Source organism: Nycticebus coucang, unplaced genomic scaffold, assembly GCF_027406575.1.
Source record: "Nycticebus coucang isolate mNycCou1 unplaced genomic scaffold, mNycCou1.pri scaffold_60, whole genome shotgun sequence".
Classification (NCBI taxonomy): Eukaryota; Metazoa; Chordata; class Mammalia; order Primates; family Lorisidae; genus Nycticebus; species Nycticebus coucang.
Window position 1 is genome coordinate 120,283 of NW_026515587.1, and position 14,540 is coordinate 134,822.

A 14,540-nucleotide genomic window follows, 5' to 3' on the forward strand; every position below is an offset into this window, starting at 1 on the left:
AGTGCAGAAGTCTTCCCTTTTATCCACATCCACGCCAACATCTGTTGTTTTGGGATTTTAGGATGTGGGCTACTCTTACTGGAGTTAGGTGGTATGTCAGAGTAGTTTTGATTTGCATTTCCCTGATGATTAAAGATGATGAGCATTTTTTTCATGTATCTGTAGGCCATGCATCTGTCTTCTTCAGAGACGCTTCTGTTCATGTCTTTTGCCCACAATGAAATGGGATCACTTGTTTTTTGCTTAGTAAGAAGTTTGAATTCTCTGGATTCTGGTTCTTAGACCTTTGTCGGTAGTATAACTTGCAAAAATCCTCTCCCATTCTGAAGGCTGTCTATTTGCTTTACTTAGTGTGTTCTTGGCAGTGCAGAAGCATTTGATTTGATCAGATCCCAATAATGTATTTTTGATGGTGCTTCAATGGCCTGGGGTGTCTTCCTCATGAAGTATTCTCCCAGGCCAAGTTTTTCAAGCATTTCCCTTGCACTTTCTCTAAGAATATTAATAATTTCATGTCTTAATTATGAGTTTTTTAACCAGTAAGAGTAAATTTTTGTTAAAGGAGAAAGGTGTGGATCCAGTTTCAGTCTTCTACAAGTTTCCAGCCAATTCATCCAGCACCATTTATTGAATAAGGAATCTTTCCCAAAATTTATATTTTTAATATGCTTATCAAAAATGAAATGACAATAAATGTCTGGGTTTACCTCTTTTTTTTGCCTTTTATTTATGTATTTATTTATTTTTTATTGTTAAATCATAACTGTGTACATTAGTGCAATCAAGGGGTACAATATGCTGGATTCATATACGATCTGAAATATTCTCATCTAACTGTTCAACATAGCCTTCAGGCATTTTCATGGTTATTGTATATAGACATTTGTATTTTACCTTTAGTAAGTTTCGTCTGTACCCATTCTAAGATGCACCATCGGTGTGGCCCCACCCATTACCCTGCCTCCACCATAATAACCCCCCTCCCTTCCCCTTCCTTGGCCCTTTCCTCATAGTCTTGTGCTTTAGTTGGGTTATAGCCTTCATGTGAAAGCTATAATTTAGTTTCATAGTAGGGCTGAGTACACATCTACTTCTCTATTTTTGTACCAGTACCATACTGCTTTGATCACTATCAATTTATAATATAGTTTGAAGTCTGGAAGCATGATACCTCCCAATTTGTTTTTATTTCTGAGTAATGTCTTGGCTATTTGAGGTTTTTTTCTGTTTCCGTATAAAACAAAGTACTAATTTTTCCAGGTCTTTAAAATATGACAGAGGTGCTTTAATAGAGATTGTGTTAAATCTGTAGATTGCTTTAGGTAGTATAGACATTTTAACAACATTGATTCTTCCCAGCCATGAGCATGATACATTTTTCAATTTGTTAACATCTTCAGCTATTTCTTTTCTCAGAGTTTCATAGTTTTCTTTATAGAGACATTTCACATCCTTAGTTGGATACACTCTCAGATATTTCATCTTCTTTGGGGTTATTGTAAAGGGAATGAAGTCCTTGATTGTTTTTTCCCTGTGACTATCGTTGGTATATATAAAGGCTACAGATTTATGAGTGTTAATTTTGTATCCTGAGACCCTACTATATGCCTTGATCACTTCTAGGAGTTTTGTAGTTGATTCCCTTGGATTTTTCAGATATATAATCATATCGTCTGTGAAGAGTGACAATTTGATCTCCTCTGGTCCTATTTGGATCCCTTGATTGTCTTCTCTAGCCTGATTGCGGTGGCTAAAACTTCCATTACAATGTTAAAAAGCAGTGGAGAGAGTAGGCCCCCTTGCCTGGTTCCTGATCTGAGTGGAAATGATTTCAATTTTACACCATTAACTATGATATTGGCTGTGGGTTTGCAGCAAATGGCCTCTATCAGTTAAGAAATGTTACTTCTATACTTATTTTCTTTCTTTTTTTATTGTTAAATCATAGCTGTGTACATTTGTGCATTCAAGGGTTACAATGTGCTGGTATCATATACAATCTAAATTATTTTCATCAAATTGTTCAAAGTAGCCTTCATGGCATTTTCTTTGTTATTGTATGTAGACATTTGTATTCTGCATTTAGTAGGTTTTGCCTGTACCCATTATAATATGTACCGTAGGTGTGGCCCCACCCATTAACCTCCCTCACCCTGAATTCCCCTCTCTCTTCCTCGCCTATGGCCCATTCCCCAAATTCTTGTGCTACAGTTGGGTTATAGCCTGCATATGAAAACTATAAATTACCTTCACAGTAAGGCTGAGCACATTGGATACTTTTTCTTCCATTCTTGAGATACTTTGCTAAGAAGAATATGTTCCAGCTCTATCCATGTGAGCATGGAAGAGATAAAGTCTCCATCTTTCTTTAAGGCTGCATAATATTCCATGGTATACATGTACCACAATTTGCTAGTCCATTCATGGGTCGATGGGCACTTGGGCTTCTTCCATAGCTTGGCAATTATGAATTGGGCTGCAATAAATATTCTGGTACAGATGTCTTTTTTGTATTGTGATTTTTGTTCTTCTGGTATTTACCTAGTTAAGGAATTATAGGATTGAATGGCACCTCTATTTTTAGGTCTCTAAGTGTCTTCCAAACATCCTTCCAAAAGAAACATATTAGTGTGCATTCCCCCCAGCAGTGCAGAAGTGTGCACTTTTCTCCACATCCATGCCAACATCTCTGGTTTTGGGATTTTGTTATGTGGGCTACTCTTACTGGATTTAGGTGATATCTCAAAGTAGTTTTGAGTTGCATTTCTCTGATGATTAAGATGATGAGCATTTTTTCATGTGTCTGTAGTCCATGCGCCTGTCTTCCTTAGAGAAGTTTCTCTTCCATTCCTTTGCCCACAGTGAGAAACTGGCTGGCAATCTGTAGTAGACTGAAATTGGATCCAGACCTTTCACCATTAACTAAGATAGACTCCCACTTGGTAAAATCTTTAAACTTAAGACATGAAACTATAAAAATACTAGAAGAAAGAGCAGGGAAAACTCTTGAAGGAATCGGCCTTGGTGAATATTTAATGAGGAGGACTCCCCAGGCAATTGAAGCAGTATCAAAACTACACTACTGGAACCTGATCAAACTGAAAACCTTCTGCACAGCCAAGAACATAGTTAAGTATAGCAAGCAGATAGCCCTCAAAACGGGAGAAAATATTTGCAGGTTAAACCTTTGACCAATGTTTAATAACCAGAATCCACAGAGAACTCAAACGTATTAGCAAGAATAGTTGTCTATTTTTTGAGACTTTGGAAAAAAGAAAAAAGAAAAAGAAGTTAACTGATGACCCCATACTGAACCTCAAAGTCAAAGCATTCTATGATAGACACACTCTTATCTCACAATATGAATGTTACTTTTTTTTGCATTCTTATTATTATTGCTCAATATTTTCTGGCAGCAATAATCTGATCTCTTCTATGAATGTTTTTATCTTTGCTCGTTCTTGATGACATTTTTGTTTCTAGTCCTTATTTTAATCAATGCCATTGTTTTTAAATTTTAAGTCTTCTTAATTTTGTGCAGGCAAAATTGGAAAGCAAATAAACACATTTATTTGTATGGAGAAAATAAAAGAATTAATGGAGTTGATAGAAAGGGAATTTAAAATATGGATGATAAAGACACTAAAAGGAATGGGCAAGAACATGGAAAGAAAGAACCAAAAATCTGATGATTGATACGTAGAACATTGAAAGGATATGGTGGAGATTAAGGAAATGAAGGAAACAATCAGGGAATGTAAAGCTGCAGTGAAAAGTATCAAAAATAGGGTATACTATGGAGAAAAAAGAAGCTCAGAGCTACAGGATAAAGTTTTGACTTAACCCAGAGAGTTGATGAGCAGAAAAGAAAAGAAAGCATAACATGTGCTTAGAAAACTACAATACTCCATGAATTATTCAAATATATGAATAGGGATTCCTAAAGGGGAAGAAGATTGCCCCAAAGGAATGGAAGCCATTCAGGATACTATCATAAAGGAAAACTTCCCAAGTTTCACTAAAGACCCCCACACACCCCTTTCAGATGTATATCATACATTGGGTAATTTCAATGCTAACAGAGCCTCTCCAAGACACATTGTAATGAACCTGTCTGAAGTCAAGATGAAAAAAATTCTTCAAGCAGCCAGTAGTAAGCATCAATTGATCAAATTAGAATTCCAAGCAGTAACCCAAAAGATGTCTCAAGAATTCAGTGAATTCTATACCTATTTTCTTAAGTGTTCTGATCAAGAGAGGATGCTGGGTATAGTCAAAGCTTTTTCAGCATCAATTGAATCATATGGTCTTTGATTTTTAATTTGTCTATGTGATGTATTATATTTATGAATTTATGTATACTGGACCATCCTTGGGACCCTGGGATGAAACACACCTGGTTGTGGTGTATAATGTTTTTGATGTGTTATTGTATTGTTTCCTAGGATCTTATTGAATATTTTTGCATCAATATTCATTAGAGATATTGGTCTCTAATTTTCTTTTCTTGTTGGGTCTTTTTCTGGTTTAGATATAAGCATGATATTTGCTTCATAGAATGTATTGAGAAATATTCCTTCTTTTAGTATGTTTTGGAAAAGATTAAGTAATATAGGTACTAGTTCCTCCTTAAAGGTTTGGTAGAATTCTGATGTGAAGCCATCTGGTCCTGGGCTGTTCTTTTGGGGGAGATTTCTTATACTTGATGCTATTTCAGAGCTTGTTATAGGCTTGTTCAACATTTGCACTTCTTTCTGGCTAAGTCTAGGAGGGTGGCATGTTTCCAAGTATTGATCTCTTTCCTTCAGATTTTCATACTTCTGAGAGTAGAGTTTTATGTACTATTCATTAAGGATTTGTTGGATTTCTGAGGAGTCTGTTGTTATTTGGCCTTTATCTTTTCTGATTGATGAATAGGGGATTCTACTCTTCTACTTCTTGTTAGGTTAGCCAAAGGTTTATCTATTTTATTGACCTTTTCAAAAAACAACTCTTTGATTGGATGATCTGTTGTACGATTCTTTGGTTTTCAATTTCGTTTAGTTCTGTTCTAATTTTAGTTATCTTTTTTTTCTTCTGCTGGATTTAGGGTTGGAAATTTCTTCCTTTTCCAGTTGCTTGAGATGTCCCATGAAGTTATTGACTTCCTCTCTTTCCATTCTCTTGAGGAAGGCTTGCAATACTATATATTTTCCTTAGGACTGCCTTTGTGGTATCCCAGAGGTTCTGATAGTTTGCAACTTCATTATTGTTTTGTTCCAAAAATTTGGTAATTTCCTTCGTAATCTCATCTATGACCCAGCTATCATTCAGCATGAAGTTATTTAGTTTCAATGTTTTTGTATACATGTGAAGATTCCTGTTTTTACTGAGTTCAACTTTTATTCCATGACGGTCTGAGAAAATACGAGGAATGAATTATATTTTTTAAAATTTGCTGATGTTAAACTTGTGACCCAAGATGCGATCAGTTTTGGAGGATGATCCATCGGCTGATGAGAAGAATGTGTATTCAGTTTAATTAGGATGAAATGTTCTGTAGATGTCTATTATATGTAAACGTTGAATGGTTAAGTTTAGTTCTAAAATTTCTTTGCTTAGCTTCTTTTTTGTGTGAGGATCTATCCAACACTGCCAGAGGAGTGTTAAAGTCTCCATCTATTAATGTGCAGGGGGAAATCAAATTGTTCATGTCAGCTAAAATTTCTCTTATAAATTGAGTTGCATTCTGCTTGGGTGCATAAATGTTGATAATTGAAATCTCATCATGTTGAGCGTAGCCCTTAAGAAATAAGAAGTGACCATCATTATCTTTTCTTACTTTGATTGGTTTAAAGCCTATTGTATCTGAGAATATAATTGCCACACCTACTTTTTTCTGATTTCCATTTGCCTGAATTAAAGGTGACCATTCCTTCACCTTTAGTCTATGTTTATCTTTTAAGGATAGATGAGACTCTTGAATGCAGCAGATGTCTGGACTGAGTTTTTCTATTTAGTCAACCAACATGTGTCTCTTTAGAGGGCAATTTAGTGACCAATTATCACATAAATTGGATTTAATTTTTACCAAGGTACATTATTTGAACATTCATTTTTTTTTTATTAAATCATAGTAGTGTACATTAATGCAATCATTGGGCACCATATACTGCTTTTATAGACTGTTTGACACACTTTCATCACACTGGTTTACATAGCCTTTCTGGCATTTTCTTAGTTGTGTTAAGGCATTTATATTCTACATTTACTAAGTTTCACATGTACCCTTGTAAGATGCACCACAGGAGACCACCAATCACTCTCCCTCCACCCATCCTCCCCCTTCCTCTCCCCCTTCCCCATATTCTTAAATTATAACTGAGTTATAGCTTTCATACGAAAGCTATAAATTAGTTTCATAGTAGGGCTGAGTACATTGGATACTTTTTCTTACATCCTCGAGATACTTTGCTAAGAAGAATATGTTCCAGCTCCATCCATGTAATAAACATGAAAAAAGTAAAGTCTCCATCTTTCTTTTTTTCATTTTTTTGAATATAGGCTTCTAAAGTGGTATTTTTTTTCTGCTTTTGCTGTATCCCACAGTTTTTTTTTTAACTTGTGTCTTCATTGTTGTTATATTCAAGGAAGTTAATAATTTCCTTTTGTATTTCTTCCAGCACCCAACTGTCATTCAGCATAAGGTTGTTGAACTTCCATGCGTTTTTGTGAGGTTGAACGTTTTTGTTGAAGTTGAGTTTGACTTTTAGTGCCTTGTGCTCTGAGAAGATGCACAGTAAAATTTCAATTCTTTTGATTTGTTGAGTGTCATTTTCTGTCACAGGATGTGATGATTTTGGAGAATGTTCCATGGGATGATGACAATAATGTATATTCTTATTTTGGGATGGAGTGGTCTATATACATCTGTCAAGCACAGTTTTGCTAGGATCTCATTTCAATCTCTTATATCTTTGTTTAATTTCTGTTTAGAGGATCTGTCCAGCTCTGAGAGAAGTCAACTAATTCTTTATAGATGGGGTCTTCTGCAGTAGGTGCCTCATGGTTCATTGCGGGGGATCCTCTGTTCTTATTTTTCAGTTTGCCTGAATTTTTCTATTGGTTCCTCCTCATGTGTTCTTTCTTCTTGTTTACCTCCTTATGCTCCTTTTTACTTCTCACTACCTCGTTTGTTTTAAAGAGAAGTCCTTGCTCTTGATGACAGTATGTTGCATGATGACAGTATGTTTCTGGGGCATCAGGTCGTGCTGTGGGTTCTTCAGGAGACAGAGAGCACAGCAGCAACCTCTATCATCCTAATTCCAAAATTATTGCCTTGGGCAATCACCTGATTGTTTTCTCAGCATTCAGATGCTGCTGAGTTGGGATCTTAAAGCTGGCTAGAATCCTTCATGGCCAGGTTTCACAGTGCCCCCTGACTCTAGTTCCTATAGGTTGCAGGAGTCCCTCAGCCTGCCCCAATAGATGAGTTCTGATCTTGGCAGAAGATATTAAGACAACAGTGCTTTAGGCTCCTGCTAAGACCTTGTCAGGACTTCCCACAATGGCAGCCACCTGGCGACCGAGAACTTCTCATTATAGCTGCCTCACCAGGCATAAACCTATGGCACATCCCCTCCAACCAGCATTTGAATATGGTTAGGCTGTTTACTGTTTGAGCTTGCCTTCTCTTCCAAGCTTTCCACTCAACACACAGCTTGCCCCAACAACTGAAAGTTCAAGAAAGGCTTCCTTCTGCCACAAACCTCTGTGGGTGGCCAGCTGATCCAAGCCAGTCTCAATTACTTACCTAATTCATCAGATTTCCACCTCTCCAGATCATAAGCTATATCCATCTCACCACCTCCTCACTGTGCTCCCTTAGCTAGGACTCTGGGTAAGGTCTTCATGCTAGGTATAGCTGGGTACTCTCTTTTCCCCCATTCGTTCTAGGAGAACTCAGCTGAATGATCTTTCTGGTTCCCCAACTTGCTCCATCCCAAGCCCAGAAATTCTTTACCTCTATTCCAAAGACAAAGGCTATCTGAGTTTTCAGGATTTTTTAATATTTTAACTAGTTAAGAATATATTTTAAAGAAAATATTAAATTGTGACCTATTCAGTCTAAGATGTTAGTCCAAAAGATAATTTTATTTGGACTATTCTACATTGCAAATACCATTCAAAATACCATTGCAAAAGAAAGCAATAGTAAATCAGAAATCTAAAATTAAATAGTTTCATACCTGTGACTGTTTATTTTTATTTCCTTCATGACTTTCTTTCTCTTCATCTGATGACATCTGCAAGGCTGGCTCTACTGATAGACCATACATTTAGTTAAGTGGACCACAGTTCAACAAAATTGACATTGTTTGATAAAAAGGGGTAAAAAAGTAATTTATGTGTAAATTGAGAGTTTATGTTAAGCTTAATCTTTAGCTAAATATTTACTTCCGTAAAAAAAATAAAATAAAACACTTCTAATTATCCAAAACTTTGCAAAACAACCCAGAGGGAACTAGATGTCACTAGGTTCAACAAATACAGACATATCAAAGATTTACTCACAGATATTTCCACCTAATGTATATGCACATAATGTCAGAAGAAAAACAGAATTTAAATATACAATACACACATATGAAATAACATTGTGGATTATTCTCTATTTCATAATAGTACCATTCAAAAGCATGCTGTGCATGTTGTTTTATTAATAATTCACAAATTTCTGTTGCTTTTTGTATTTTCATCAGTGTACATCCTGTTTGTTACATGTGAAAAGATTTACTGTGATATTTTAACAATTTTATTTTTATCTTTTAAGGCCTTAGAATGCAACATGAAGCCTTCATTGATTCCTGCTGTTTCTCTAGATAAATAGGCATCTCCTCCCTCAGGGCTGCCTTAGTACTCTAGTGTCATCTCTACTTCAATGTTCCTACCTAAACTGTAAGTCGTTTCTTGCCATGTCTCTACCCTTTCCCCTGGACTATAAGCACAATATTTCAAAACTTCTGGAACAGTCTTTATCTGTTTTACTCAATAATTATTGACGCTGTGGCTGGAAGGAATATAAATAAAACTGTCAAAAATGAGTTTTTCAGAGATTATGTCTGAGCTGATATTTATAATGTAAGATGAGCCAAATTAAAGGGCATAGGGGCCAGGAAAGAATGAGAGCAGGACAGAAAGCAGAAGGAGAGAGAGGAAACAATTCCTGAAGAAACATATGTATATGTATTTGTCTGCAGTAGAGGGATTGGTGAGCCAGGCATTGTAGAAGCTTAGGAATGCCAGAAAAAAATGCCGACAAGAAGGGATAGCAGAAATCCTTCTATGAAATTTCATGGTGCTTGGATGTTAATATTTCAAAGAGATATTAATTATCCCATTTTCACTTAAGTAAATCACTCTAAACTCTATATGGAAGATGAATTTCAGAAAAACACAAGTGAATGGCAGAAAAGGAATTAGAAGGACATATTGGAAAATAAAGGCAATGTGGGCCTGAAATAAGTGAATGTTTATGGAAATATTTTGGATATCAAATATCAGTGTCCCATATAGGATGCATGTTTTTATAAAATAAATGAACATATAAATCTTGGTTTTGTATTTTAATTTTTTAAATATTAATAAACAATACAATAAATATCTGTGGATACACCTATATAATACAAAAGCCATTAGGACTATCATTCATATATATAGGAATATATATATAAACAAGCTTTCGAACAGTTTGATGTTGCAGCATTTATGTGATGGAATATTATAAAAATCAAAATAAATTAAACCAAATACACTTGTGTCAATATGGATTGATCTCACAAATATAATACTTAGCAAATTAAATAAAGTCACAAAATGACATATGAAGCCTTGACAATTAAGTTCACAAACTCACAACTGTGTGCTTACGTCAGTAGTACTGTACAAGCCCCTCATTATGGTTTCATAACTTTGGTGTATCAGTGTCTCATAGTTGTGTTTATGTTGACTATCTTTCAGAATGGAGTTCATTATCATTGCTGCATGATTGTGTGCTGTTATGAGAATTTCAAAACCTGAATTAGAGCGATGAATAAATGTTAATCTTGTTAAACTTAGCAAGCATGAAAGGGAAGTCAGGGACATGTTAGTTTGCAGATAATGCCACAAAAAAATCAGCAGTTTGCAAATAGATTAAATAGTTTTCTGAAGGGATAAAAAGCAGCATTGAAGAAGAGAGGTAAGGGTGCCCAGTAGTAAGAATGAAAGTCATGAAAACCTTACAAAAATTCATTGAATTTTGCATCAAAACTATTAGCTGACTGTGAGAAGCATAGCATATCAAGTAAACATCAAGAGAGAAACAGGTAGGAAAGTCTTTTTTTTAATTTATTTTATTAGATCATAACTGCATACATTACTCCATTTATGGCATATAATGTGCTGATTTTATATATAATTTGGAATGTTTAAATCAAACTTGTTAAGACAGAATTCACTTCCCTTATTTAATTGTTGTGTTTAGACATTTATACTCTACTATTAAATATTAACAATATATTAAGTATTGTAGAGACATTTATATTCTACTATTAGTTAAGCCTTAATACTATTAAATATTAAATATTAAGTATTAATTAAATATCAATACTATTTAATATTGATACTAGTATTAAAATTTGTAGAGACATGCATATTTTGCTGTTAATATTACATTTAATATTTTATTAACAGTAGATTATAAATGTCTAAACACAACAATTAAATAAGTGGGCGCTGCCTATGGCTCAAAGAAGTAGGGAGCCAGCCCTATAGACCAGAGCGGGTGGATTCAAACCCGGTCCCAGCAAAAAACTGAAAGAAAAAGAAAATAAATAAGTGAGGTCAATGCTATGTTTTTTTTTTTTTATTTTAGTCAGCAAACTTTTAATTACGTAAGAAGAGTGTAGCATAGTAGATAAATGTAGTATAAAGTCTGTTTGAGAGGTCAATATACACACATACGTCTGTCATATCAATAGTTGGGTTATACGGATTAATGGAATCACACGGGAAATTTTTTTAAAATACCCAAGTCAAACAGGGGAGGGCAGGGGTGGGAGTTGAATGCTATGTTAACCAGTTTGATGTAAACATTCCAAATTATATATAAAATCAGCATACTGTACCACACAAATGCAGTAATGTGCACAGTTATGATCTAATAAAAAAATCGGAAAATCATAATGGAAAATCTTGACAAGAAAAAGCTTGAACAAAATGATTCCCAAAGTAGATCACCAGTGGAAAAATGGAAAGGAGAGTCAAATTTTGACAAGACCTTACAGAGAAGAAAGATGAAGTTTTGAGCCATGTTATCACTGGTGATGAAACACAGGCATACCAGCATGAACTGAATAAAAGCATCAAAGTGCACAATGAAAGTCAGTCTTCTCCACAATCAAAACATTCCTTTAGTTCTAACAAAATGTTAAAATGATATTGCTAACCTTCTTGATATCAGAGGGATTGCTCATTAAAAATTTTCAACAACTGCACAGTTAACAAAGTTTACTATTTGTAAGTGCTGAAAAGGCTACATGGAAAAGTTAGATGAAAATGACCTGAACTTTTTGCCAAATCATGGTTCTTGCATCAGGGGGGCAATGGCTCTTGCTGTGTGACAATGCACCAAGTCACACAGCACCATCTGTGGGGAGCTTTTAGTCAGTAAACAAATAACTGTATTAGAACATCCTCCCTACTCATATAATCTGGCTCTCAATGACCTTTTTCTTTACCCAAAGATGAAGGAACATTTTAAAGGAAGATATTTTGATAACATTTAGGACATCGAAGATAATACAATGTCAGTGCTGATGGCTATTCCAGAAATAAAAGTTCCAAAATTGCTTTGGAGCCTGGATGAGGCACTGGTATTGGTGCACAACTTTCCAAGGGAAGTACTTCAAAGGTGACTGTGGTGATATTCAACAATGAGGTATGCAGTGCTTTTTCTAGGATGAGTTCACAAACTTCATCATCTTATTTTGAACACAGTGTATATATCATTTATATGAAATTTTAGGACATGGAAACAAATTATGATTTTACACCTATGTCACCTATAAAGTAAAACATTTTCAGCGTATGAGTGCAAGGTAATAACATACAGCTAATTCTAGGTGTTGGATACTTCACTCAATTATTTGTAATAGTTTGAGAGGACCCTAAAGCCAAAACATTTAGTACTGCCATTTTAAAAGACTATGTCTTTCAAATAGCCATGGAAGGACAATTTATTATTTTCCTTGTTTTTAATAATTAATGATGACACACATGCACATAGGTTCTGCTAGTCAGACATTTAACTGCCTTAATATCATCGGTGTAACAATAGGATAAAATAACTAAAGTTAAAAGAAGACCAACTTGTTAGTATAAAGCATTCCACTATGTAAAGTCAGAATTTCATAAATTCTTTGAAACACTAGACAATTGTGTAGTTTCATAGTTCATCTCTTTCCACTCCCTAACAAAAACAGGAATTTTAAGTTGAAAATTAAAGAAGGAAGAAAGATCCCTTGTCCCCAGGATTTTGAAGTTACAGTGAGCTATAGTCATTACACATAGCAAGAACATGTATCCATTTCCCTCCCCCAAAAAAATTACCTGATCTGGACAGTTGCACATTTTTCTGTTTTACTGCTTTCTTGCCATGGGAAACTTCCATCTTAATGGTATGCTGAGTGGACTTTAAAATAAAGGGTTTCATAAGTAATGTATATTTCATATGACACACAGTGAATAATTCCAGATGAAAAAAAAATGTGGTTACCTTCAACTGGCAATGTTTCTCAGAAAACCCTAAGAAAACAAAAAACACAGACAATCAATGTAAATGACAATATAAATGTAAATACGATAAAGCCAAACGTGCAGTTATGGAGAGTTAATATTGAGCTTAATCCTCAAGTTTGACTTTGTACATGATTATTTTAGCTTTGAAGTTGTTTTCCTTTTTCTTTTTTTATTGTGGACAGCAATATGACAGAAATAAACGAAGAAAAGTAAGGGAACATACATTTAATACAACATCCACTTAAGATTTCTAAAGTATTTCAGAGGAAAACCACTCAAACACGGCAGTGCACATATGGCAATGTGAATGGTGTCTTTAATCAGAGGAGCAAATCATACCCCTGAGAGAACAAATGACAAGACTGATGGCAGAAGCCTTTAGCATAGCTTTAATGCGACACAAAAGCATCATTTATGCACGTAAGTAATCATCTGATCTTTGTTTTGTTATTTATAAAGGACACACTTCTAATGACAGTAGGGATGAATCTATAATATATTTCTCTTAGAGAAAGTATTTTTAATAGAGCAGCATGGATGTACACTTGTAGAATAATAGTTAATATAAACATTCCCTTTGTTCCATATCCATGTAAGCTGCAGATACACCTACATTTCTTCTACCATCTACTTTTGCCATCTAAGAGTTTCATTACCCACTCACCTGAGGACATATAAAATACATCAAATAAATTATGAACAATACATTTCAAATATCAAAACATTTATCCAAAAAGAAAAAAAATTGAGATGTCACAGAATTATATGAAATTAATAACCTTTTACATTTCAAAATAAAAGCAATATTTGGTAAAAATAAGAAAGTTTTGAAAAAACATGAATACATACATATATATACACACATATATATTTAATTAAGTCACTTGTACATAGGTCATAAGTACATTTATGCCAAATGGGATTCCATGTGTTGATTATTTGTACAAATTGGAGTGCTTACATCCTACTAATCAACATAGCTTTCACCTCATTTCCCCAATTGCAGCATTAAGACATTTGTGTTCTACACCTGATAGATCCAACTTGTACTTGCAATATGCTCCATAGGTGTGATCCCCCTACTAACCCTCCCTCTATCAACCCATCCTCCTCCTTTCCCTTCTCCCTCCCCTTCCCTCCTTCATTCTAGGCTAAAGTTGTGTTTCATTTTTCATATACAAGTGTGAGTGATTATAAATTGGTTTCACAGTAGCACTGAGTACATTAGATTTTTTTTCCATTTCTGAGAAACTTTACTAAGAAGAGTATTTTACAGCTCCAACCATGTAAACATAAAACAGGTAATGTCTCCATTTCTTTTTTTTTTTTAATGCTGCAAAGTATTCCCTGGTATATTGGCTGGCAACTTGTAAAGACTCAAACTGGACCAACACCTTTCTCCTCTAACAAAAATTGACTCTCACTGGTTAAAGGACTTAAACTTAAGACATGAAACTATAAAAAATTCATAGAGAGAGTGCAGGGAAATGCTTGAAAAAATTGGCCTGAAAGAATATTTGATGAGGAGGACACCCCGAGCAATTGAAACAACATCAAAAATACATTACTAAGATCTGATCAAATTAAAAAGTTTCTGCACTGCCAAGAAAACAGTAAATAAAGCAAATAGCGTCAAAATGGGAGAGGATTTTTGCAAGTTATATTTCTGACAAAGGTCTAATAACCTGAATCCACAGAGAACTCAAACATATGACTAAGAA

At 34.7% G+C, this 14,540-nt stretch overlaps 1 protein-coding gene across 1 annotated transcript in view; it reads right to left on the bottom strand.

Moving 5' to 3' along the window:
- The window catches only part of LOC128579504 (ankyrin repeat domain-containing protein 26-like), a 71,249-nt gene that overhangs the window by 20,749 nt on the left and 35,960 nt on the right, over positions 1 to 14,540 (bottom strand). Inside the window, exons 6-8 of the mRNA XM_053581566.1 lie at positions 12,797 to 12,825; positions 12,631 to 12,712; positions 8,229 to 8,299 (exon numbers count right to left, since the gene is read on the bottom strand). Coding sequence (XP_053437541.1) covers positions 8,229 to 8,299; positions 12,631 to 12,712; positions 12,797 to 12,825 — 182 coding nt within the window. The remainder of the gene's footprint in view (positions 1 to 8,228; positions 8,300 to 12,630; positions 12,713 to 12,796; positions 12,826 to 14,540) is intronic.